Raw genomic sequence first — 25,598 nt, 5'->3', positions numbered from 1 at the left:
CACTGCCTTAGAGGCCAACATGTTTTTCAGGATAGGTTCTTTCCAGTCTGATTAAGGCAACATTGACTCTGAAAGCCAATCATTTTGATCTCTGAGGTCCTTCTGGACTTGAATTGAGCTATCCTTAGGACATCTGCATAAGTTTATTTCAGGAGGTGGTTGTTCCCCAGGATAGATTCAAATTGCTTTGTGGAAGCAGACAGCATTACGGCTTTATGCAGTTGTTGGGTAGACTCATAGTATGCAGATAATACCTATTGTGGGAGTAGAAAAGCAAGAGGCAGAAGAATGAAGAAGAACTCCAGGATATTTCTAGCAAGATAACAGGCATCCCATCCTCCACCCAAGGGAAGCCTCATATTTAAGTCCTGGAATAAGAGGCTTTAGCAATCACAAAAGCTATCCTAGATTGCCTGTTTATCTTCTAGGACATATTTACCCAAGTGAGCATGGCACAGAAAGCACTTTATTTCTCTGCCCTATAATTTACAATGAAACTAGATCCTTCACAGTGGAGATGCTAGATAGTTGCTTGGTGTCTTTTAAAAGCTGCTCTTACACAAAACAAAAGGAACAAGAATTCTGAACACTTCCTGTAATTAATAGTGAATGTAGCTGTTAACTGCCAAGATGAACTGCCTTGATCAAATTAAATATTCATAGGGAAAATCATCCTCACCAGGAAATATTTGGTGGTGGAAAGGGCTGTCAAGTTGCAGCTGATTTTCAAGGCAAGAGTTGAACAGAGATGGTCGGCCATTGTCTGCCTCCTTGGACTTCCTTGATGGTTTCCATTCCAATACTAATCTGGGCTGTCTCTGCTTAGCATCAAAGAGCTGATGAATTTAGGCTTGCCTGGGCCATCCTGGACAGAGCCAGGGAAGATTTAGCCCTGATAAAATGAAGTGTTTATCTTTAAACCGCCCGTGGCGCCACGGGCGCCACGGACTAAATAATTCGTTAAGCCCCCTTGAGGTGGGCTTTGTCCGTGATGAGGAAGGGTCCGGATTGCACCCTTCCTCACGACAGACAATCGGAGGGACCAATCGGAGGTCCCTCCGATTCCCAGCTCCAGCAACAGTTCCCCCCGGCCAGACGACCCGCGACTGCCGGGGGTTCCCTGCCTGGCGGGCTGACGCCGCAAGAGGCGCAAAGCACCTCTCGCTGCGTCAGCCCGCCGCCGCCGACCAGCACGCCGCCGCCGACCAGCCTGCCGCTGCCGACCAGCCCGCTGCCGACCAGCCCGCCGCCGCCGCAGCCGACGACGACTCAAGTAAGCACCTAGCGCCCGCTGCATTCCCCTGCAGCGGGCTTGCTTACTAGTTTGTTCATAAAACAGGTGTTTGGACTGCAGGTCGAAGTTTTTTGGTATCTGGAACTTTTGGAGTCACAGGAGTACTTCTTATGCTACCAGGTAGGGTTAATAGGATCATGCTATAGGTGGTGCCTGCCATTCAAACAGGAATTGTAGCATTATTTGAATGTAGCTCCCATCTCGCAAACCAAGAGAAAACTTGATTGTGCAATGGCAATATTTAATATATTAGCCTTTTTTGTGTTAGAAAAGTTTTCCACTTTCTCTATCCAAGAGCCAACTTGATTAGAAGTGCCAATTTCTAATCTGGCAAACTGGGCTTGATTCTCCACTCCTCCAAATGAAGCCAGTTGGGTGACCTGGGGCTCACCACAGCACTGATAAAGCTGTTCTGACTGAGCAGTAACATCAGGGCTCTCTCAGCCTCACCCCCCTCACAGGGTGTCTGTCGTGGGGAGAGGAATTCAGGGCGTTAGAAGGGGTGGGAGAACTCTGCAGATGGCCTCTCCCTCCCCCCAGGACCTGGAAAGGCTGCAGGCAGCAGTTAGGGAACTAACTCTCTGGCAGGGCCAGTCCTCACACAGACTCTGAGCTTCAGAGGGAAGTGGAAAGAGGGGAGGGTGGTTAGGGGTGGGGACGGAAGGCAGTTGGCTGGCTGCTGGATAGACAGGCAAGTTGGTTGGAGGAAGAGGCACTCAGGGGTGGGACAGCTGCCTTGAGTGGGTATTAAGTGTGGCACTTAAGCCATGAGACACGCTCTTCCTCCCAAGGCCTTACCAGAAATATATTATGTGGTACAGATGAGATTGGTTGCTTATCAGAGAGAGAGAGAGAGAGAGCAATTTCTGAGTTTGTCTTTTCTGTTGAAGATTATCTGCTGTAATTAATGTGCATTTTGATTACAGCAACATTTCTTGTTGCTTCAGTTTTCGTTTAGATGCTTGTGTGTCTATGCATTTCCAATATTCATCACTCACCTTGATGCCGGACCATTAAAATGACAGAGGGAGATCATTTGTGAATCTGGGAGCATCACTTTGCTGCTAGCTGGAATAACAGCTCGTGTCATCTCATCTCAAATATTTATATTTTAGGAACACGTCATGTAGATTATCTTTTCTTTCCCATTATTTTATTTCCTAAATCTCTTTTTAGTCCTCACCGTCCTACTTTACTGCTCTACTTAATATCAAAATGCCTCCGGGGAGTTGGGTAGTGTTCAATAGAGCAAAAAGAAAATAATTCTGAATACCCAAAATAAGTACCAAGGCAAGGGCGTGGAAGGCAATAACAGCCACAAACTGTTCTCAGTGGCAACCAATGGGGTGTTCCTTTAACTCTTTAAGTTCAGGTGGAGCGTGGAGTTCTCCCAGAATTAGAACTGATCTTCAGGCTACAGAGATCAGTTCTCCTGTGGGAAAGGGCAACCTCAGAGTATATACTCAGTGGACTCATATTTCCACTGAACTCTGTCCTGTCTCCAAACTCTGCCTTATTTAGGCACCACCCTCCCATCTCCAGGAATTTCAAAAGGTGGAGCTCGTAACCCTACAAGATGTTCAATTAAACTTTCTTGCGGGCTTTCCAAAGCAAACACAGCCGATTCAAATCTCTCTTCATCATTAACAACCCCTTGCCTCCATCTTAGCTGGTCTTATACATATTTTCCCTGGATCAATTTGTTACATGGTTCTTGGACATTGAACTGGTTCATTGTGTTAAGCAAGGTGGTATGGCTGAAAGGAGAGCAGTGGAGTATGTGCAAGTGCATTGTCTGAAATGAGAAAATGACAGGTTTGGTCTTTTGAAAATAGGTCCTGCTTCACCATTGTCCCTCCACCCCCTCCCCTTAGCCCCATGCCCTGTGATGTAGTTAACTGGTCTAGTGTCTCAACAGGGTTTAGAACAGCTAGCAAAATAGGAGGCTCCTGGATATGGAAGCTTTCCTGGATTTCTGTGAGCTGGAGGGAAGACAGGCTCCCGGCTGACAGCTCTCCCACCCACTATAATTAGTAGGATAAAAGCATACAGAGCAAAAGTTTAATTGGAGCAGCCGTGAGAAGAAAGTTTTCATTGCAGCTGCTTTAAATAGTTTTCCATTCCAGACTTGTCTGGTTTCTGAATCTCTGGACAAAGCCCTGCAAATGCCAGAAATATCAGTCCACAGGAACTGGGTAGATTCAAGATTTCTATCATGTGGTTGAATTCTCTCTGCTGAGAGGGTTATCTCTTAGGGGGTTATCAGACAAATTGCTGGAACATTTCAGTTCTGTATTAGCAAACTTTCATCTGCACAACAAGGTGTTGGAGCACGTGCAGACTCATCCTGGCTGTTGAGATTCAAGATAAGCCTGTCAGGAAATGGCCCCTTTCCTTCTCCTATGAGAAGAGATTTATGATGAAGGCCAGGTGCAACAGCCTCTGCTGGATTCTGTGTATTTTAGAATCAGAGGGTTTTCACTTGTAGCACTATGTTTGAGGTAGCGATTTGTTCTTGATCTGGACTCGACTTGGTATAACCTGTGTTCCATTCACCATCTTTACCTGTGTAACTGCTGAGAAAACAATTTACTCCAATTATGTCTTCCTACTTAGAAATCATTATGGTTGATATCCTTGTCGTGGACCTGACCATTTCCACATTAGGAGACATACCTTCAAGCAAAGGTTGGATACACACTTTTCTTGGATGCTTTAGGATGCTTAGGGCTAATCCTGCGTTGAGCAGGGGGTTGGACTAGATGGCCTGTATGGCCCCTTCCAACTCTATGATTCTATGATTCTATACCTTATTTTTGCTTTGGATTTTCTTTGGATGCTGTGTGTCAATTCTAGTGTTTCTGTATTTGGGCTTTTCTCCCCTTTTTTCCCAAGCTGAAATTGGCGATGTGCTTTCTGCAATGAATCTGACAAGGACGGACTTCCATCATACTTTGCTCCCTTCCCCGTTTCAAAAACTGTGTTTCTTTGCAAAATGGTGCCTGCTTGCACCTTTGTTTATATTGCACCCCTTAATCCCACCATTCTGTGCTTTTGATTGCCTTCCTCCCAGAACGTCCTGAATGTACTTAAAAAAAAAACCCTGAGTTCTAACATAATAATGTTATAACATTGTAACACTGCTGTAGACTGCAAGACTGTTTTTTGAAATGCAGAAACAGAGTTGTAACAATTACTTTTTTTGTTAAGACAGATTTTTCAGAATGGGAGAGAAGATGGTGATGAGGAAAGGGGCATTGCTCAAATAGCTCAAAATGACAGGCATGGCCGATTGCATGCATTTCCACATTTGACAGCCCCAAATTAGACCCCGCTAGTCCCTGCTTTAAAAAAACAAAAATAGGTTTTCTGGGGATTCCTTTGCTGGCGATTCAGAGCTGTGCCTGAAGAGGCAAATTTCAGTGCGGAAACAGACAAGAAACTCAACCCTTTAAAAATGCAAATCCAACAATATCCCTAGAGTGGAAACAGTCCCTGAGAGCACTTCCTCATTTCAGGGACAGGACGGACCCAGAAGAACATCTTGTGACTACCTAATCTTGCCCAGGGCAGAGCTGTTGGGACACTAAGAGATGCAATCTGGTGCTATGAAGTAGGACAGCTGCTGCTTCCTTCAACAAATCAAGCTCCCAGATGTATTCTCCAAGGCCTGCTTCTGCAGAGTGCCTGTCCAGCCCAGTTTCATAAACAGTTTTGGTTTGGGCAAACCTATTTTCATTTTGTCCTCATCAAAGACCATCCTACAACTAAGGATATGCATGAAGCATTTTCTTAATTATTATTTAAAATACTGATGAAACTTAAGAATGTTTCTATCCATTGAAAAAGTATACTGTGGTTTTAGGTCTGCCTGAAAAGAAGTCAACTGGTATCCTATTTGGTCTTTGTGTGGTAAAGTGTTTAAGAGTGGTGGCTTCTAATCTGGTGAGCCAGGTTTGATTCCTCCTCCTCCACATGCAGTCAGCTGGGTGACTTTGGGCTCGTCATAGCCCTGATAGTGCTGTTCTCACAAAGCTCTCTCAGCTCCACCTACCTCACAGGGTGTCTGGGGAGAGGAAAGGAAGGTGATTGTAAGCCACTTTGAGACTCCTTTGGACAGTCCCAACTCTTATAGAATCATAGAATCATAGAGTTGGAAGGGGCCATACAGGCCATCTAGTCCAACTCCCTGCTCAACGCAGGATCAGCCCAAAGCATTTTTCTTTTTCTTCTTGACAGAATTAACTCTGGAACTGCTGGAGCCATTTTAAGTTTGCACATTGCTTTGGAAAGCTTTAAGTCTAAAATCATGCGGTGGTAAGAATTGTCTAGCTCAAAATGAACCAAGAGAAAATTTCTTCTAGATGTGCCTTAGTCCTTATGCATGTATTAGCAAATATGTGTTTACTGTGTCCAAAGAACACAAGTGATTTCAGGCTTCACTCCATGCTATATTGCATTTGACCTCTAGATAATCTAACCTTTGTCTCATTTAGCTTCTGTCCAAGCCAGTGACTACCCGTGAGTCACCATGACAACCAAACAGCCTCCCCCTCTGATGAAGAAGCACAGCCAGACAGACCTTGTGAGCCGTTTGAAGACAAGGAAGATCCTGGGGGTTGGGGGGGAGGACGATGATGGAGAAGTTCACAGATCAAAGGTAAGACCTGTTCAGGACTGCTATGTAGAGCTTGGCGCTATGAGATATGGTTGGGGCTACCATTCTAGTTATACTGCCCAGTAACATGAACTTTATATAAATATTTTTGACCATGAGTGTTGGTGGTCCTACAAAAGGAGGTAGCTGGGCTGCAAATATTGAGGCTCAGTTCCAAGCTGAGGCAATGGACTCCTTACATAAGTAGCTTCACAGAGTGCAGTGTACTGCCAGTGAGAACATGCTGCGATGACCATCCCAAAGAACATTGATATCCTATAAACTAGGATGTTCTGTAAGCATAGGACATCATAACTTAGTTTGGAAGGTTCTGTGGAAGAATGAAAATCATCTTAGTGCACTAAGATCACTAGTCGATTTTAATGGATGATGAAAGGAACTATTTATCCCTAATGTGTTGATCAGTTAATTCTTGCAAAAAAAATATTTGGAATTCATATTAAGTTCAGGGGATCAGTAAACTTGGCAACTGAGCAGAGGTCGCCTATTGACTAAGAAAAAGGCCAGAGGGATTAGGGTGGCTGAGAAGAAACAAATGAAGGGTTAAGGCGGTCAGATATGGAGCCAACATGAAACTCACATTTAGGAAATATCAGCAGCCCATTAGGGAAAGTTCCTTGGATTTCACCAGACACAGAAAGATCTGTGTTGGAAAACTGAGGTCCGATGCCTCACGAAAAAATTCTGGGCTGACCCAAGCAGCTTTTCAGTGCTGATTTCAACACAGAGAACTGAACATATAAGGACTGAAAGGCCAGAAAATTGATAATGCTTAAGGCTGAAGAGTGCACTACAGTGCACTACAGGGAAGACTTGGCAACAGAAATACATTGGAATTTCACATTTCTGCCTTGCTCATTGTTTAGGCCACCTTAATTTATTATCCTGGTTGAACTCTACCTGCTTTCCAGTCTATTGCACCAGCTTCTCTACCTCCTCACACACAAAGCTGTTGTGTGTCTGAATTAATTACAAAACGGAGTGAGTGAGATGATAGATTCACAGTCGTGGGAGGAATCAATAGGCCTATGGGGGTGGCTGGTTGAAGCTGCTGTTCTCACCTCCTCAGAAACATGTCTTTGTAAATATAGGAATACCCATAAATCTGTACACTGTTTCAGTTCCCTATATGAACTGACAAGCTTGGTTCTTGTATAACTTGCATACTGTCCTTTTTAATGATCTTGCCATGTACAATCTCTTTCTTTACTGAACTGTGCCCCCGGGTGGGTCAGTCCTTTTTGGGTCTGAGCAGCAATGAACCAAAATCAAAGATATGTTCGAAGATCTAGAATTTGCTGAAATGATTTCTTTTTTTTGGGGGGGAGAGGATAGCTTGAGACAGCAACTTAATGCATTCTCATGAGCTTTTTGAAATTCTGTTGGATAAAGGGCTTGTTTCCTTCTAGTCTGACAAATTAACCTGGATGGGTTATGCATTCACAGTTTATAATTATCATCAGATCACTGATGCTGTTAAATTGCCCCCTTTAAATCTCCCCCTTTAAAAACATGTGTTTTGGGGGTGGGGTTTGCCTAGCATGGTATATCGAAGTTATGGATTCTGCACTTGAGAGAGCTTTCCTCAAGTGGGAGAGTATTCCATCCATTGTTCTTGGAGCTCATTGGTAGGCTGTGGTCAGCAGCAGTGTCACCTGACCAACACATACTGTTGGCAGAGCCTCATGGGAATTGTAGTTCATAGGCTTTCCATTCAGCCATTGGTATAAGACAGCTCAGGGAAGGAGATAGAAAACTCAGTAAGGTTTACGCATGCCATAAACAGCGTCCCTGGAAGCAGCTTACAGGAAAGAATCGTGGCATAGCAAGTTTGCAATACTGCAAGGAAATGACATAGAAAATGCCATGAAGGTTGAGTGGAATGCATAATCAAAAATACTCTGATGGCTTTTCCATGGTGGAACTACCGCCACATGCAGAATCTAAAACTGAAACTTTTTTTACAGACTTTTTGTGAGATTGCCTGTTGTGCATAACTGACCTTGGTTTAATAATCATTCAGTTTGCCCTGGGAAGTGTTATTTTGTGAATGGTGCCATTCTTATCTACTTATCCCCAGTGTGGGTAGCATGGGGAAGGAAAAACCATTTATGCCTCCCTGAGTTCAGTGAGGAAAACTGGAATGAAGTTAAAGTAGACAATTTGTACAAGTATATTGGACCTTTCTCGTGTCCAGTTCTGATGGATTAGCCCCACCCCACACATGAAGCCATCAGGGGTTGCATGAGTCACCTTTGCATATGCTAATTTGAAGAAAGAAAACAAGATGGGATTTGATATGCAAAGGCTACAAAGAACAGTGGTGGAGCTGGCCAGCTTCCTACCCCCCCCCCCACATATGTGCAGGGAATCCTCTGTTCTCCGAGGGCAAAGTAGAAGTGAGAAGGGATAGCTCATGCATGGGCTGAATAATGAGACATTTGATCTAAAAATGGCAATTTATAGTGCAAGTAAAAGGGAGGGTCTATATGTTGGTATTTTACATCAACAACTGTACATCTGCCAGTGCTTAGCTTTAAAAGTTGCGTAACTTCTCTTGTCTAGTCTGATTCTGAGGAATTCTGACTTAAGTAATGTCAGATGTGCTAATTAATTCCAACTCTGGTATGGTGGTCTTCATATGCATTTCATAATGTCCTGGGAGATTGAAGCCTCCCCTTCATGTACACTCACACATGTATTCTGAACATTGCCTTTCCCTTGTGGGAAGGAAAGGAACTGGGAGAGCCATGTTTGAGCAGGCCAGCTGCAGGAAGGGAAGGGATTAATTAGCCCTTTCTCCACCCAGCCCACCATTCCTGATTTTAGCCTCCCACAGGACAGACAGAAGGATCTTAGTATTGCGCAGTATATGCAGTTGGGCTCTCAATGACCAGGCTCTTGTGGAGAAACTGTAGAAGAAAAGAATGAAAAACAGGAGGACATGCTGTGGTTTCAGAACATGAAGATCTATAGTCCAGTGATCATGCTTCAGTAGGATCCAGAGGAAGCTTTTAAGAACAGAGTATGCACAGAGTATAGGAAACAAGCAGGAGGAACTAGTAGTCCTAATAGAGTAAGGGGACTATGACCTAATAGGAATTACAGAAACTTGGTGGGATAATACAATTGGAATACTAAAATCGAAGGGTACAATCTATTCAAAAGGGACAGACAAGTAAAGAAGGGGGAGGTGTAGCAATATATGTTAAGAATCTTTATACTTGTGAAGAAATACAGATACCTGAGTGTGAAAGTTCAGTTGAGTATATTTGGGTAAATATAAAAGAGTAGGAAAGGAGAATGGTATCATTGTGGGGGTCTGCTATAGACCACCAAGCCAGTCAGAGGACGGATGAGATACTCCTAGACCAAATTACACAGTTCTCAGCAGGGTGACTCGGTGGCTAAAAAGGCAAATGGGAATTTGGACTGTATCAAACGGAGTATCATGTCCAGATCACAGTACCGCTTTACTCTGCTCTTGTTCGGCCTCACTTTGGACTACTATGTTCAGTTTTAGGCACCCCAGTTGAAGAGAGATATAGACAAACTGGAGTGTGTCCAGAGGAAGGTAACAAAGATGGTGAGGGGTTTGGAGACCAAGATGTATGAGGAAAGGTTGGGGAAGCTTAGTCTGTTTAACCTGGTGAGGAGATGACTGAGTGGGGATCGAATAGCCATCTTCAAGTATTTAAAAAGATGCCATATAGAGGATGGAGCAGAGTTGTCCTCTCTTGCCCCAGAGGGACGGACCAGAACCAATGGGATGAAATTAATTCAAAAGAGATTCCATCTAAACATCCGGAAGATGTTCCTGACAGTTAGAGTGGTTTCTCAATGGAACAGACTTCCTCAGGAGGTGGTAGGTTCTCTATCTTTGGACATTTTTAAACAGAGGCTGTATAGCCATCTGATGGAGAAGCTAATTCTGTGATGATTCAAGGGGGTGGCAGGTTATAGTGTCAGCGATAGGGATGTGAGTGTTCTGCATGGTGCAGGGGGTTGGACTAGATGACCCAGGAGGTGCCTTCCAACTTTATGATTCAATGATTCTATGAACAATGTTGCTAGGTGTTTTTGCTTAGTCTGCTTATCAAAATGTAGACCAAAACATTTGCCAGCAACATAGAATCATAGAATCATAGAGTTGGAAGGGGCCATACAGGCCATCCAGTTCAACCCTCTGCTCAACGCAGGATCAGCCCAAAGCATTCTAAAGCAATTGTGTTTTCCACTTCCACAGTATCTCTTTATCTTACTTAAGAGCCTGTTTTGAAGAAGTCGAATCTCAAGTGCTAGGTCACTGTACCTCATGTCTAAGAACCACTTTTATTCTGGTTCATCTCCCATTCTAATATCTCTCTGTACCTGCTCTTTCTGTTAAATGTGGTGTCTGGACTTTTGGGCCATTATGACATCTAAGGAAAGGGATGGATATGAAGGGGGTGCTTAACCTTTTTCCTGCCAGTCACTCCTCCCACCTGAAGTTCTCCAAAGTGGGATCAAAGTGGGTTTACTAGGTAAACATGGATCCAGAATACCACTTGGTTTGAAAATATCTTGGGAGAGTGTTGGATTAAGGAGGAAAAAAAGATTGAGCATTCTTTCCCTTCTGAGGGCACTTTGTATATGAGATTTGGAGGAGGTACCTGGGGAGGGGGGAATTTGAGCAGAGATTTCAGCTAAAATCTATCTGCCATAGGGTCTGCCCTATAAAAATGCATCCCCCCCCCCCGGGGAATAAATCTCTGTAAGTTGAATATCAGTTGTAATTGCAAAAGATCTTCTGGCCCCACCTATAGGTTGATGGCCCCCATAATGAGAATTCTCTTGTTCTGCTTTTTAATTGCATGCCGTTCTGTGCTTATGCCATATCCTTGAATCATATTTGTTGACAAAGTGGCTGTTAACTACTGTGGGGGGGGGGGCTTTGTAAAACAGGCAGGTAGTGCTGTTATGTCTGCTTGAGTCTGGAATGTCCTCTGTGCTTTACGAATGTCACCTGTTACAAGCTGCTTTCGTATTCATGGATATGACCTGGTGTTATTAACCCCCCTGCAATTGCCTAGCAACTACTTTTGCCATGGCACCAATGGGGTAACTTTTTGAACAGTTAGCTTTTAAGCACTCCTGTTGGTACATACGATATGCCTAATTTAAAATTAGTTCTGCCAAGTTGACACTAACCGTTTTAAAGGTGTGAGTCAGTCATGCAGAGGAGGGCGGTGATGGAAAATCCTGATATGTAGATGTAAACAGAATGACTAAAGACAACAAACTTGGCCCTTTTTCTTATTTTGTGCACTTGTCCTATTTTTTGCTGCTGTACTTCCAAATGCTTTTTTTTTTGTTAAACCACAAGGGATAGTGCTTCTGTTGACCCCTTGAGGGATGAATGCTGACCTACGTTGAAATCAACAAGGTCTGCAAGAAGAGAGTGAATTACAAAACAAAAGTGAGGAGCAAGCCACACTGAAATCGTCTTGTTTAACCATAAGACAAAGTGAGTCTGGGTGAATTTCTTCTCCCACGGCTTCAAAATGGCTTGAACACTTTGACCTAAGAAGGAACTTGTCACCTTGCCAGGATGAGAATGTATGATGATTGGTTCTGAGAGAAACCACTTGTCAATAGTCCTCAGAGTATTAGTCCTTCTTCAGATCCACCTTGATCAAAACAAGCTAACCAGTTCTGGCACTTTCCCCTCTGCAGCAAACCCTCTGGTAAAGTTTAAGGACTGCCATTGTGTCATTTTTCAGAACACAGGAAATAATATAGAATGACATGTGCAAATTGTTTTCTTTCCTCAGCTAACAATGTGAAACTGAGATAGGCAGGAAGCACCTGAAGACTCCTTTGTTGTTCTCACTTCCTTGTTAAAGGACATTTTCCTGAGACCTAGATGTGTTTTTGGTCGATAGATCTAGAGGTTTTGTTTGTTGTAATCCTCTTTGAGTATCTTACTCAGTCATTTGCTGGGAGACCAGTTCTCTGTAACAGGATGCAAAAGTTCCTTTCTAATTGTGGTTCTAGTCTTCATTGTGGTTTGAATGCCGTCTTCAAATGTAGAAAGGCAGGGTATACTTTTCTAAAATAAATTGATGTTGGAGAGAGTTTCACAGGTAACTTGTTTTTGTTCCCTTTCTTTTTTTGCCATCAAGTCACAGCTAAGTTTAAGGCAAGAGATGATCAGAGACAGCTTGCTATTGGCTGCCTCTGCATAGTGATCTTGGTATTCCTTGGTGGACTTCCATCCTAATACTGACCAGAGTAAGCCCTGCTTAGATTCTGAAATCTGAAGAGATGGGGCTAGCCTGGGCTACCCAGGACAGGGTAACAGATACAATGGCTCACTAAAAAGACAAATAGAAATGTTCTAGAATTCTTCTTGGAAGCTTCTTGGAAGCTAAAATGACTAAATTGAGGCAATTGTACGTTGGTCACATCATGAAAAGACAAAACCCACTGCAAAAGGCTATAATGGTAGATGTTGAAGGCAGTAGAAAAAGAGGAAGACCTAATACGAGATGGATTGATTCAATAAAGGAAGCCATGGCCTTTAGTTTTAAGACCTGAGCAAATCTCTCAATGATAGGACATTTTGGAGGTCATTAACTCATAGATTCTCCATAAGTTAGAAGCAAATTGCTAGCACATAGTGTAGTATTCCTTTACCAATTTTCTTTTCTCTTTTAAAGTGAAAAAAAGTTTCTTTTCCTTTCTCTATAGTTATGGAGAAGGATCAGTTTTCAGAGGTATGTAATGCTCTGCAGTTCCTTGTAAGGCAATCAGTTCTAAGCTGCCTTGTGAATGTTGTATGAGAGAATCCATAACTCATTCACAGCATTGAGTAACAAATTAATGCATTTCTCTCTTGCCTGCTCATGCTTCAGTCTGCAAAAAAATGGCAGTCATTTGAATTTCCTTTGTATTGTGTTAAAGGGAACAATGCATAGCTGTGGGTTGTTATGTTAAGAAATATTTTACAATCCAGTAACACCTTAAACTAACTATTTCAGCCTGCACTTTGATGAGTCATAGCTCAATTCATCAGCTACTGGACTGCATTGTAACTTTGTTTGATTTAGTAATCATTCCTATGCTTCTGGAATTATTACATGGAACAGGAAATCTGAACCTTGTTGTTGTTGTTCAAAGCCTCTGTAAGTGGAATGATGTGCCCATTGGCTTTTTAAAGGCATTGTGTGGTAATTTTAACAATTTTTCTGTATCTTAGACAAGTTACAAAGACATGGTAGTACTCCTGCATTGTTGCGGTTGCTCACAAGTCACTCCCACAGATTGAGCACCACAATATAGCAAGGCTGCAAACAAATCACCATTTGTTCATCATATGTGATGAGAACCTCAGATCTCCAGGCTTGCATGTGTGTTCACACACAGAGAGCCACAATTATCGTCAGGTAGGCCTCCACATATGGGGGGAGGAAAGAGTGAGGGCAGCAGCTGAAAACTTAAAGCTTGGTCACCTTAATAATAAGTTGATATGTGCTTGATGTCACAACAGAATCTGAGAGAGTTGTCTCTCGGTTACTCACTTTTGCCTTAGCAAATGGAAGAGGAATACACTGTATCTGTTCTTACTGGATAGGAGAAGGAGCTTGTCATAGGCCTAGAAAGCATTTTCCTCTTTTCAGATGGTGTATTTTGCTGACTAACTCCAGGGGATCTGACATCTGATGTCCGTCTTTCTCTTTCAAATTTGATTTCCAGATCAGTCAGGTCTTGGGCAATGAAATAAAGTTTGCTATGAGGGAACCCTTGGGGCTCAGGTAAGTTTCCAACCTGTTTCCAACCTGTTAATTATGTCTTGGCATAGAATCATAGAATCATAGAGTTGGAAGGGGCCATATAGGCCATCTATAGGCCCCCTGCTCATACTTGTGCATACTTGTGCAGAACAATTCCTCAAGGTAGTGTGCCTTGCCATCCTTATGCATTATGCCTTTTTGTTTGCCTTCTATGAAGAAGAAGAAGAAGAGTGGGTTCTTATATGCCGCTTTTCCCTACCCGAAGGAGGCTCAAAGCGGCTTACAGTTGCCTTCCCTTTCTTCTCCCCACAACAGACACCCTGTGGGGTGGGTGAGGCTGAGAGAGCCCTGATATCACTGCTCGGTCAGAACAACTTTATCAGTGCCGTGGCGAGCCCAAGGTCACCCAGCTGGTTGCATGTGGGGGAGCGCAGAAGTGAACCTGGCATGCCAGATTAGAAGTCCGTATTCCTAACCACTACACCAAACTGGCTCTATGTTTTCTATGCTGGGTGGATGAAATAGTAGGGATTAGATTTGGTAGCTTTTTTAGCAATTATGTTTCAGGGGGATGAGCAGTAAGTGTGGCTGCTCCAGTTACTGTATATTTGAAGAAACAGAAACTGCATCTGGGGGAATAACATACCAATTTTTTTTTAAATATAAGGAAGGAGGCACTCACAAAAGATGACTGTTTCTGATCTGGAGTTTAGGAAGAGGTCCTTTAAAGTTTAAACTATATGTTCTTCACCAGCATGGAGGTAGATGGAGCCACTATCTTGGTTCAGCCTGATAGGATGTTTATCTGATGGACAGGAGACTGTCCTGCCCTGAAAAGGGCTCACTTGACCCCATGGGAGTGCTTCTCCAGCATCCAATCACCTTTCAGAGGGGGGATGGATGTTGGAAGGAAGCACAGCAAGAATTTGTTCAGGTCTGCCTCAGGGAGAGCAGAGTGATAACCTGGATCTGCCTCAGCAAAAAGGCAGACAGTGGGGCAGAGTGGCTTAATTCTATTTCTGAGAGAGAACTTGAATGTTAGACTTGTTTCTGGGTAGGAGTGGACCATGTGCTATTTAGTCTGGCTCTAAGGAAAGGGCTGGCTACAGTGAGTAGAATCCTGTGAGTGTGAGTGGAACTTAGTGGCTAGTCAATAAAAACTTGTTTATGCCTGAAAGTATTTAAGGATTTAAGAACATAAGATAAGCCATGTTTGGTCTGGCCAATGGCCCATTCAGTCCAGTACTCTGTGGCCAAAATTCAGGTGACATCAGGAGGTCCACCAATGGCTCCAGAACTCCAGAAACCATCCCACTCTTGCCCCCTCAAGGACCCAGAAGACAGAGCATTGCTGTTCCAGACAGTGTCCCATCTAGACCTTGTGGCTAATAGCTACTGACAGACCTCTGCTCTCTATATTCATCCACTCCTCTCTTGAAGCTGTCTATGCTTGTAGCCGTGGCAGTGAATTCCATGTGTTAATTACTCTTTGGGTAAAGAGGTACTTAAGAAAATTCAGTCTGTCTCTGGCACCATAACGAGTTTAAATTAATGTGCCTCAGCCAGGTTTTTGGAGACCTCCGTATAGTTTTGTGCACCACTACAAAACTTACCTCAAAACAGCGAACTCAAAGCCTATACACTAGCTTCCTTTAGAATACCTGGTACCTGAGGGGAAGGTGTCCAGTTTAAAATAAACACAAATTATAGGAAGTTGTATAAGTTCCCTCAGAGTGAGGGGAAGATTTGTTGCATTTGTTTATTCACCTTATATTCCTGCTATAGTAAGTTCTGGCTGGGCTTTAAAAAATGTATTAAATTTTTTAATACACACATGTTTACCAAGAGCAGTGTGGAATGTCAGTTATTGATCATATACATCTATTCAAAGTTGATATACGGTGTATCCATCACAAACATCTTTCTAGACAAAAATCTGTTCAGAACAAAATTAAGCAACCTAGGATGCAGAGTGATGGGTGAAACACTAGCAAGATAAACCAAACTGTGATGTCAGAAGGAAGGGAAAAGTGGTTCTATGTGTGCCTGATACCAGTATTTTGCTGTTAAGTTTGGAGAAACCTGCTGAGATCCATTAATGACTTCACAATGGCATTCTCCTGGGTGCTTTGTCTGCAGTAAATCAATCTTTGGTATAACAGACCTAGAAGTAAAGCTGTAAGGCTGAATGCTTTTTAAAAAGAAAACTAATCTTTAATAAGTGCCAATAAAGATGTCCAGTTAACTCTTGTTTAAGCGACTGGTAAAGACTTCCTTTTTATGGGGAAATGTTTGCTTCTCGATGCTGCTCTTCCTCAAGTTGTTTAAATTCAGATTTTATTTTATGATTTTTTTTTGCAAAAGGTCAGTTGTTTTGAGAAAAGGCAAAGGTAATCATCTTGCCCCTTCTTCCTTCCTTTGGCATTCTTCTTTATCCCAGTTTAAGGCAAGAAGAATTGTTATAATGCCATTCATTCGGAAGAAAACTATTGTGTGAAAGAAGTGTGTGAAACTGACCAAACAAAGTATTGGTGGTGAGGGTGAAAAGATCCTTTTGCCTTTGATCTCTCCTATAGGGTTTGGCAATTTGTGTCGGCCATCATTTTTTCCGGGGTTGCTATTATGGTAAGTGACAAAAATATTCACAGAAAGAGAGATGTGGGAGGAGGGAGCAATAAAGAAATTACAGGACAGGGAATAATTAATACTCGTCATTCACAGCCCCCGGTGTTTTCCCTCACACTGTATTCCTAAGCAAAGGTTCAGCTATTCAGAACCGCCTGGGAAAAGTGTGTCTGGCATTGGAGTGGAGCCATGACAGTTAGACTGAAATTAATTCCGGCTTCTACTGCATTCTGAATTGCCTCTTCCAAAGTAGCTATTACTTGGTTGCAAAAATAATTGTTAAGAGATTTGTATGTTGCCTTTCTATTCTAAGAATAGTCAAGGCAACTTTGGTTGTTTCAAAAGTGGCTCATTGAGGCATTCCTTAATCAGCATGAAAAAACAGCAATAAAAGAGAGCAAATAAAAGCCAAAGCAGTTTTTTATGCATGCTGTTAAGAAATCTCAGCATTTTGCTGTAACAAACCTCACAGTCCAATCTTGGAGAAGTGCAGAAATCAGTTGATTTCACAGGCCACGTTAAACACACACTCTTGTTAACCCACACCTCTGACGGACAGTGTTCCATGGCTGCAGAGTGCCTCACCTCTGGGCAGCCCAGGTTCTCAGCAAGGCCCAGCTGGCTCCCAGTTGAAGGGCTTTTGCATGGGCCCTGGGTGTTAGGGTTCAGTTCTCAGGGCCAAGTTCCTATTTCTTAGACCTTGTGTGCAGTTGCCACAGTTGCATGTCCTCTTGACTCTGCTCACTGAACCAGACTAAAGCATAAGTACTGATATTTCTATGTTGCTGTTTTTCTTCCTGGTAGGCTCTCACATTTCCTGATCAGCTCTACGATGCTGTCTTCGAAGAAGAGTCTGTCAACAGCAAGATACCCATCCGTCTCTATGGAGGAGCCTTGCTTAGTGAGTACTGTCTGGACCCAGAAAAGATGGTGGAATCTGTTGCAAATAGCCTAGTAGATGCTGTGAGAAGAGGACTGGGTTCATTCAGTGGTGCAATGTCATTACCCTCAGAGATAGGCAGTGATTTCTCTTCTGTAGAATGCTATAATATGGGGGCAGGTGAAACAAGATAGAACCAAAAGTTGTCCAAGTCACTGAAATACTGGGCAAGTTTGGGAAAGATAGTAAAGGCCTGATACTTTTTGATGGCCAGTACAGATAAATGGTTGCCTTGCTGTGCCAGCTGAAGTCATTATAGTGTCATCCCTTTTCCTCCTTGGCGATTTTCATTGGATTCCATGACAAGGATAGTGAAGTTGTATGGTTTTGTTGAGAAAAAGCTGGGTTTTTGTACCCCACTTTTGACTACCTGAAGAAGTCCCAAAGTGGCTTACAATCACCTTTCCTCCCTCTCCCCACAACAGATACCCTGTGAGGTAGGTTGGGGCTGAGAGAGGTCTGACAGAACTGCTCTGTGAGAATAGCTCTAATAGGACTGTGACTGGCCCAAGGTCACCCAGCTGGCTGCAGGTGGATCAGTGGGGAATCAAACCCAGCTCTCCTGATTAGAAACTACTGTTCTTAACCACTCCCCCAAGCTGGTTCTCTTATTACCCAAGGTTTGCGATGCTGGTTCCTCCCTCAGTACAAAGCAACAAAACGAACCCTGTGAAACCCTATGACAACACACATTCACACACATCAAAACCTACCCCCAGCCCTGCTGCATAGTTTATATCTCTGAGAAATGTGAACGTGTCCTGACATCTCCTGAGAACTACCACAGATCAGGGTCCAGGACGGTGACTAGATCAGGCAGGGAGTCCCAGCCTGGTCATGAGATCCAGTCTCATAGCATGTGGATTGCTTCGTCTAAGTGAGACGACAGCCAGGCAGTCACTGCTCCTGTTCACCTGCCATTTAAACTGGGAAGCAATCTGATTAGCTGGCTCAGAGGTATCTGTTTTAGGGTCAGGATTTTACTTCCAGTAGCCACAGGTCACTTAGCATTTGCCAGCTACGTTCTTCTGTTTACTGAAAATTCCTGTTGCTTTTTTGAAAGGAATTTTGGGAGAAGCCAAAGAGATGAGTCCATGCAGGCTAAAGGTGGGCAAGCTATGGCAATGCATCCTTTTTGTAATGAGTCTTGAAACCACAGATAACACAAGTGAAGCTGGGAGTTTCTCAGCCTTTACTGGCAGGCATTTTTTAAAAGTTACATAATGGTTCTTTTAACACTTGTGGTTATTTTTTGTGGTTGGAATAATAAAGCATTCAGGACTCTTTCACCTTTGCAATCTGCTTTTACTGTAAACCTGCAGCGGCATCTGATGGCACCAAGTGGAAATGCAGCCGGTTAAGATGAAGGTTTTGAAACAGGCTTGCTTTGGAGTAGACTTTTCTGTTTGGCCTTTTCATACTGTGCTGTGACATTTTGTGTCCAGATTTTCCTGTTCTGTCTCAGGGCTGCTGATCAACACTGTTTTCTTAACTTTGCAGGTAGCGTGTTCCCTTCTTGACTTCTTGCCTGTGTCTTGAATTATTTCTTAATGCATAGAACTAAACATGGAAATCCTTTTGCATCTGGAGGGATGCTACATTTTCTGTTGTTATTTTGAGCCAGTTTGGTGTAGTGGTTAGGAGTGCGGACTTCTAATCTGGCATGCCAGGTTCAATTCTGCACTCCCCCACATGCAGCCAGATGGGTGACCTTGGGCTCGCCACGGCACTGATAAAACTGTTCTGACCGGGCAGTGATATTAGGGCTCTCTCAGCCTCACCCACCTCACAGGGTGTCTGTTGTGGGGAGAGGAATGGGAAGGCGACTGTAAGCCGCTTTGAGCCTCCTTCGGGTAGAGAAAAGTGGCATGTAAGAACCAACTCTTCTTCTTCTTCTTCTTCTGACAAAATACTGCAACACAGATAAACTAACTATCCCTATCCACTCTTTTTGAGGAAGTTTTATGGGAACACCTGGCTTTGCCTTGAGCCTCCTGCATCTCAAAAACAGGAGCAGACTGTGACTGCTGTAAATAATTGGTAAAGGTGGAATTTCACCTTTTCTTGAGCTTTCTTAAGGCTGTTTTTTTTAAATTCCATTGTTCACTTATTGTAGAAAACAGAGGGGCTGTCAACAAAGAAAACAAAGCGAATGTCAACAACTGTATTGTATTTTCAGGGAAGCCTTGGACATCAAAAGGAGAGATCCATCTGTGCTAAGTGGGAGACAGCTGTAGAATGCATTAGGGCAAGAAAGGTGGAAGATAGCTGTGGAATGTATTATTTAGAAGGGAGATGCTCTTCTCATTTGTTAAATGCTCAAATGAGTAGGGCAAATTTGATGGCAACTATGATAGTACGGGTGAATCACTTTGGCCATGGGAGGTCCTCCTGTCCTCAAGCAGGACAGGGCCTTTCCCCCCCTGGCCCTTCCCTGGTGGCCAGGGGGGGATTAGTTTGGGAGGAATTTTTTAAATGGCTTTTATTATGTTTTTGTTTTATACTCTGTATTTTGATGTGAAGCGCCACAAGCCAGCTGGCCGGGAGTGATGGCCTACAAGTCCAATAATAAATAAAATAAATAAACAATGCCAGAGACAAACTCAGACCTCCATGTACACCAGTAGCCTTCTTCTTCGCAACTGAAGTTGAGACACCAGAGGGAGATTAATACCCAATTAGGCTCATCCTTGAGGAACACTGTGGGATGGACTTTTAGCAGCTGAAGGGGTTTAGGAGGTGCCCTGGTTACGCAGATGACACCCAGCTCTTCCTCCTGATGGATGGCCGCTCTGACTCTCCCCCAGAAGCATTAGCCAGCTGCCTGGAAGCAGTGACGAAATGGCTTAAGCAGAGTCGTCTGAAGTGCAACCCTGCAAAGATGGAGGTCCTGTGGCTAGGTAGGAAGGGACCATGGGAGGAAGCGCGCCTGCCCACCCTGGACGGTGGGCAGCTCTCAACAACTCACTCCACCAGGAACCTGGGTGTGATTCTGGATGCTTCTCTTACAATGGAAGCCCAGGTCACAAAGGTAGCGTGGCTGGCATTTCACCACCTCTGCCAAGCCAAGCTACTAGCGCCCTGCTTGGCCCTGGGATACCTAGGCACAGTGATCCATGTGATGGTCACCTCTAGACTGGACTTCTGTAACTCGCTCTGTGCAGGCCTACCCTTAATCTTGATCTAGAAACTACAACTGAAGCAGAACACCACGGCCAGGATTCTCACTAATACACCGTGTATATCCCACATCCGTCCTATACTCCAACAAGTTGGCTGGCTCCCAGTTGAATTCCAGATTAACCTTAAGGTTTTGGTAATGACCTTTAAAGCCATATGCGGTCTGTTCCCAGTGTACCTGAGAGACCACCTCTCCGCCTATACCCCCCAAAGAGCCTTACGCTCCACCACCTCCAACTGGCTGCAGATCCCTGGCCCCAGAGAAGCACATCGGACCTCAGCAAATACCAGAGCTTTTCAAGCCTGGCCCCCTCCTGGTGGAATGAGCTCCATGAAGAGATCAGGGCCCTGTCTGAACTCCCACAATTTCGCAGGGCCTGCAAAATGGAGCTCCTCCACCAGGCATTTGCTTGAGGCTGACTAGCCCCAAAACACCCACTTGCCCCCCCCCCAGACACCCCCCTCCCATGACCGAAGAATCTGGCCAACCCAAAGCTGTGTCAATGTTCCTGTTCCTGTTGAAATATTGTTCTGGTTGACCTGTTATGTTATGATTGTTATATATTTTTTTGTGATGTTCTATGTTATTACCCCAGGATGTTATAAGTAAACTACCCAGAGCTACATGGAAGAGCGGTATAAAAATCTTAAATAAATAAATAAATAAATAAATAAATAAATAAATAAATAAATAAATAAATAAATAAATAAATAAATAGGGAGAGTGAATTAATAGGCAGGATTTGGGTGTATACGTCACAAAATAATTTAAAAGTCAAGACTCTATTATGTGTCTTAATGCTTGACCCTTTCAATGATACTGAAAGGTCCAGCTGTCTCTTTCTTTGTGACATGAGGTTGGAGAAGACCCAGTCACTCTTATCAGTTAAATCAGAAATAATGGTGGGGAGGGGTTGGGCGAATTAGGGCACCCTAGTTCAGCCTGAGGGATGTGGTAGGGGCATTATATAATGTTTAAAACTTGTAGAGGATTTGGATTAGGCGGTGGGTAATGACACCCTGGGCCTAGGTAGTTAGGATCAACACCAACATTTCATATTCAGTCTGGAAACTGGCAGTCAGTGAGGATCCTTCACTACTGGAGTGTATGATTATTATGTGCGGTCCACTGTATTCTGAAAGCTGACATTTCAGAATGATCCCACACAGGCCCCATCACAGCAGTAAAGCCTGGATGTAACTAGCACATGATTAAGTGTGGCCCGATCATCATCTTCTCAGAAGAGGCACTTCTGGCAGGGTTCCATCTTGTCCTCTGTGCTCTTTAATATCTACATGAAACTACTTGTTATCCTCCAGATATTTGAGCTGGGATGTTGCCAGTATGCAGATGACATTCAGCTCATTCTTGCATTCCCAGCCAATCCCATGGGAGCTATAGGAACCCTAAGGCAGTACCTGGAGGTAGTTTTGGGGTCAATTAAGATTAATAAACTGAAGCCGAATCCAGACAAAATAGAAAGTGTTACAAGTGGCCAGAAAGTCTATCTCTGGATTTAAATTGTCATTCATTCTTGCATTGCCCTTAAAGCAACAGATGTATAGTTTGGAAATGCTCTTGGGCTCAGGTTTATTGTTGGGCAAGTAGGTGGCTGCTGTGACCAGGGGTGCTTTTTAGCATCTTCAACAGGTTAGCAGAAAATATCTGGCTACTGTGGTACTTGCCCTGGTTAAATCTAGAATAGATTACAGTAATGCTGTCTAAGTGGGATTGCCATTGAAAAGCGTTTGGAAACTTCAAGTGGTACATAATGCTGCATGTTGACTGGAGTGGGTTATAAGGATCATATCCTTCCCTTAGAGCCTCTTGTGGCGCAGAGTGCGCCACAAGAGGCTCTAAGGCAGCAGACATGCAGTCTGAAACTCCGCCCATGAGGCTGGGAGTTCAATCCCAGCAGCCGGCTCAAGGTTGACTCAGCCTTCCATCCTTCCGAGGTCTGTAAAATGAGTACCCAGCTTGCTGGGGGGTAAACGGTAATGACTGGGGAAGGCACTGGCAAACCACCCCGTATTGAGTCTGCCATGAAAACGCTACAGGGCGTCACCCCAAGGGTCAGACGTGACCCGGTGCTTGCACAGGGGATACCTTTACTTTTACCTTATCCTTCCCTTATCTGAACTGACTTCCAGTTTACTTCTGGACACAATTCAAGGTGGTCTTGGCATTCAAAGCCATGTGTGCTTTGGGAGTAACAAAACTGAAAAACTGCCTATTATGAGCCTGCCCAACCACTGTGACCATCTACATAGGCCCTGTTTCAGGTGCCCATGTCTTCTGTGGTTAGGTGGGTCAGAGGCTGGGAAGAGGGCTTTCTTGGTCATGGCACCAAAGCTCTGGAACACTCTCCAGGAAGCTTCTTCATTCCCCTTCTGTTGCCATCTTGTGCCAGTGGTGAAAATTTCTTTGTTTTGTTCAGCATTCCTCTAGTGGTACCTCTTCGCTGGCCATGGTTTTAAGCGCTGTTTTTATGTTTTGTCTGGAGGATTTTAACTCTGCTCTTAAATTGTTCTAATGATGCAATTTTAACAGTTTTTAAAATATGGTTTTATCATGCATGTTTTAAATAGTTATCTCCCAAAAAAGGCAACATAGGAAGCTCCATAAATAAAATAAATGTAGCTTGTGGAAGATGGTTCGTGCTGTGGCTATCTCTTGCACATCATGCAGCTAAGCCACGCACGTGTTGCTTGAGTCTGCCTGCTTGAACTGCAGCTGCATGACCATTGAGGTGACCTTCAGTGGCCTGGCTCGTGGTCACGCTGTAGGTTTTGTGGCAAGCAGGGGTTTGAGACATTTTCTGCAGTACAGATTTTCTTCCTTTTTTCTTTGTGTTGGTTTCTGATGAAAGATTATGATTTCATGCTAGTTGTTCTGCAGTAGGGCTTTGTTTCCCATTGTGTGGTTTCAGCCACTTCTCCAAAAGGTCGCAGCTTCCCTCACTGTTTCAGTTCACTTTTTTTTTTCTTTTGTTCATGCATGTTAATACAGCAACATAATTTTATTCACCCTCAAAATACAGTGACAGCATTAATAGTATTATAAATAGCATTGTGAGACAAAAGAAATCCTGAAAAGTACTGGCGAACATATTGGGAACTGGAGTCTGGTGGAGGCGGGAAGAGGTGAGCATGTACACGTGACACTGATAACCTAAAGTGGCCATGTGGCAGGAGAAAAAAACAAATTCAGGATTTCTATACTTGAAAATGGCACATTGAGATCCAAGGTAAAATTAAAGTCGTCATAAGCCAGTATTCAGAAAATTCAGGATAAGGGAGGAAGGAATTCTGGTCTACACCTGGAAGGGTTGTTTTTGGTGAAGAAATGATGTGATTGTTCAAGCCTTTTGGAGCACCAATGTGAGGGTTTGCTCTACAGCAGAAATGGTCTGGGTATTTTAGTTCATTTACTTTGTAAATCAGTGGACTTATCCCTTGGCTTATTAAACCATGTGTATCAAAGTCTCCCTGTCTTTGACTCCTGTGCCCCTCAGGTATCTCCCTCATCATGTGGAATGCCTTGTACACAGCTGAGAAGGTCATCATACGTTGGACCCTACTGACAGAAGCATGCTATTTTGGAATACAGTTCTTGGGTAAGTTCTTGGGGAGACACAGCAAAAGACAACATACGTTTCTGCTCCAGCAACTTCATTTTGGACCTTGTGTTTCTGACAATGCATTATATTGACTATATTTAAACCACACATATGATTCTACAAACAATGAGCATAAGCAGATGAAAACAAATTTGATCCTGGTAGGAAAACTGGGTGAAATTTTTCCCTCTTGTGTCAACTGAAAATGTATTCCTACCCCAGTAGAAGGGAATGTAGTTTTGTCCTGTTTTCCTTTGCATAGTACATCATTTATGCTTTATGCATTCCCTTTGTCTCCCAGCATTGCCTTTTTTGGGGAGAGGGGAGATGAGGAAGGGTCCACTTCTGCAAGTGACTTGAGGCAGCTTTTTGCCCCCTGAGACTGGAGCTAGTGGTGCTGCTGGATACAATGTGCAGAGAAGAGGGGATACAAATAATTGCAATAAAAGAGGAAAGCCCACTCTGGCATTTTCCAGGTGAACATCACTCAACTGTGTTTTCAGTATGTACCTGTAAATTAACCATTTTTGAAAAATTATGCTTCTGCACTACATTGTGTGTTTGGCCTCTGAGCACTTTTCAGCATTGAAGTCTCACCTTGATCAGTTGACATGCTTTCCCATAAAGAATGATGTTGTGTACTCGATATACACCTATGATGAGACTTTGGTGACTAGGAAGTCTTATCAACATTTCTCGGAAGCAGAGGGGTGTTGTCTGCTCCAGGAAAAAAACAGAGTGCAGTTCCTGCTATAACGTCTTTCCCAGAATTTCTTTGTAAAGCAATCTTGTCATGGCAGGAACCAGCCCTAGAACTGAAAACTGTATTCTTGTTCTCAGAGGGGTATCTGCAAATGAAGCAACGTGGGCTGCATTTGAGAAACATTTGCTTTGGTCCTGCTGTGAAGTTAATTTCTAGGCTTAATTTGAGACAGCAAGTACATCAGTGAGCTGATACTGCCTTTCTTTTCGTTTAGTCTCAAAAAGCACGATGTTTTTTTTAGTGTGCTTTCAGCTACTCCTTTGACATATCATCTGTTAGCTCTAGACAATAAAAAATGGCCTTCTGTAGATCCTTTGAGTTTAGTAGTCCCCAAAGGGTGGCTTAGAAGTTCCAAAGCAAGTGCAGTCTCAGATTTTGTCCTGTTAATCTTGAAGAAGCTGATAGATCCAGTAGATCTAAAGCACTGGCAGAGCTATTGTAATTTATGCTGTACGCACAGACATACACACATCCCTACCACTACTATTGACCCTATCTACAGCCCCATGGATGGTGGAAGGGCTTCCGGGTGATGTGGAAAGCAATACTATGTGCCTTTGGGTTAGCTATTTGGAAGTATCTCTCTTTTCTGACCAATGGAACCTCAGCATCTTACAATATTGTTTTATTTTCTTCTTCCATTTTTACATCACATCAACAGCTCTGTGAGGTAGGTTAGGCTAAGGGAGTGTGTAAGGCCCAAAGTTACTCAGCGAGTTCCTA

General features: G+C 43.4%; 1 protein-coding gene across 5 annotated transcripts in view; it reads left to right on the top strand.

Annotated features, from left to right (window-relative positions):
- TP53I11 (tumor protein p53 inducible protein 11) overlaps positions 1-25,598 on the top strand; it is a 66,075-nt gene that overhangs the window by 35,679 nt on the left and 4,798 nt on the right. For 4 of the 5 annotated variants that reach the window (XM_077322273.1, XM_077322271.1, XM_077322270.1 and 1 more), the window contains 5 exons: positions 5,791-5,954; positions 13,710-13,768; positions 16,324-16,372; positions 17,177-17,273; positions 24,008-24,109. In XM_077322273.1, coding sequence (XP_077178388.1) covers positions 5,826-5,954; positions 13,710-13,768; positions 16,324-16,372; positions 17,177-17,273; positions 24,008-24,109 — 436 coding nt within the window. In that variant the 5' untranslated portion in view covers positions 5,791-5,825. Of the gene's footprint in view, positions 1-3,910; positions 3,983-5,790; positions 5,955-13,709; positions 13,769-16,323; positions 16,373-17,176; positions 17,274-24,007; positions 24,110-25,598 lie in introns of all 5 variants that reach the window. The other variant, XM_077322272.1, reaches the window with a different exon arrangement.

This window comes from Paroedura picta, chromosome 2 (genome assembly GCF_049243985.1).
Source record: "Paroedura picta isolate Pp20150507F chromosome 2, Ppicta_v3.0, whole genome shotgun sequence".
Classification (NCBI taxonomy): domain Eukaryota; kingdom Metazoa; phylum Chordata; class Lepidosauria; order Squamata; family Gekkonidae; genus Paroedura; species Paroedura picta.
Note: the sequence above shows the minus strand (reverse complement) of the source record. Positions and strands in the feature narration are given on the sequence as shown.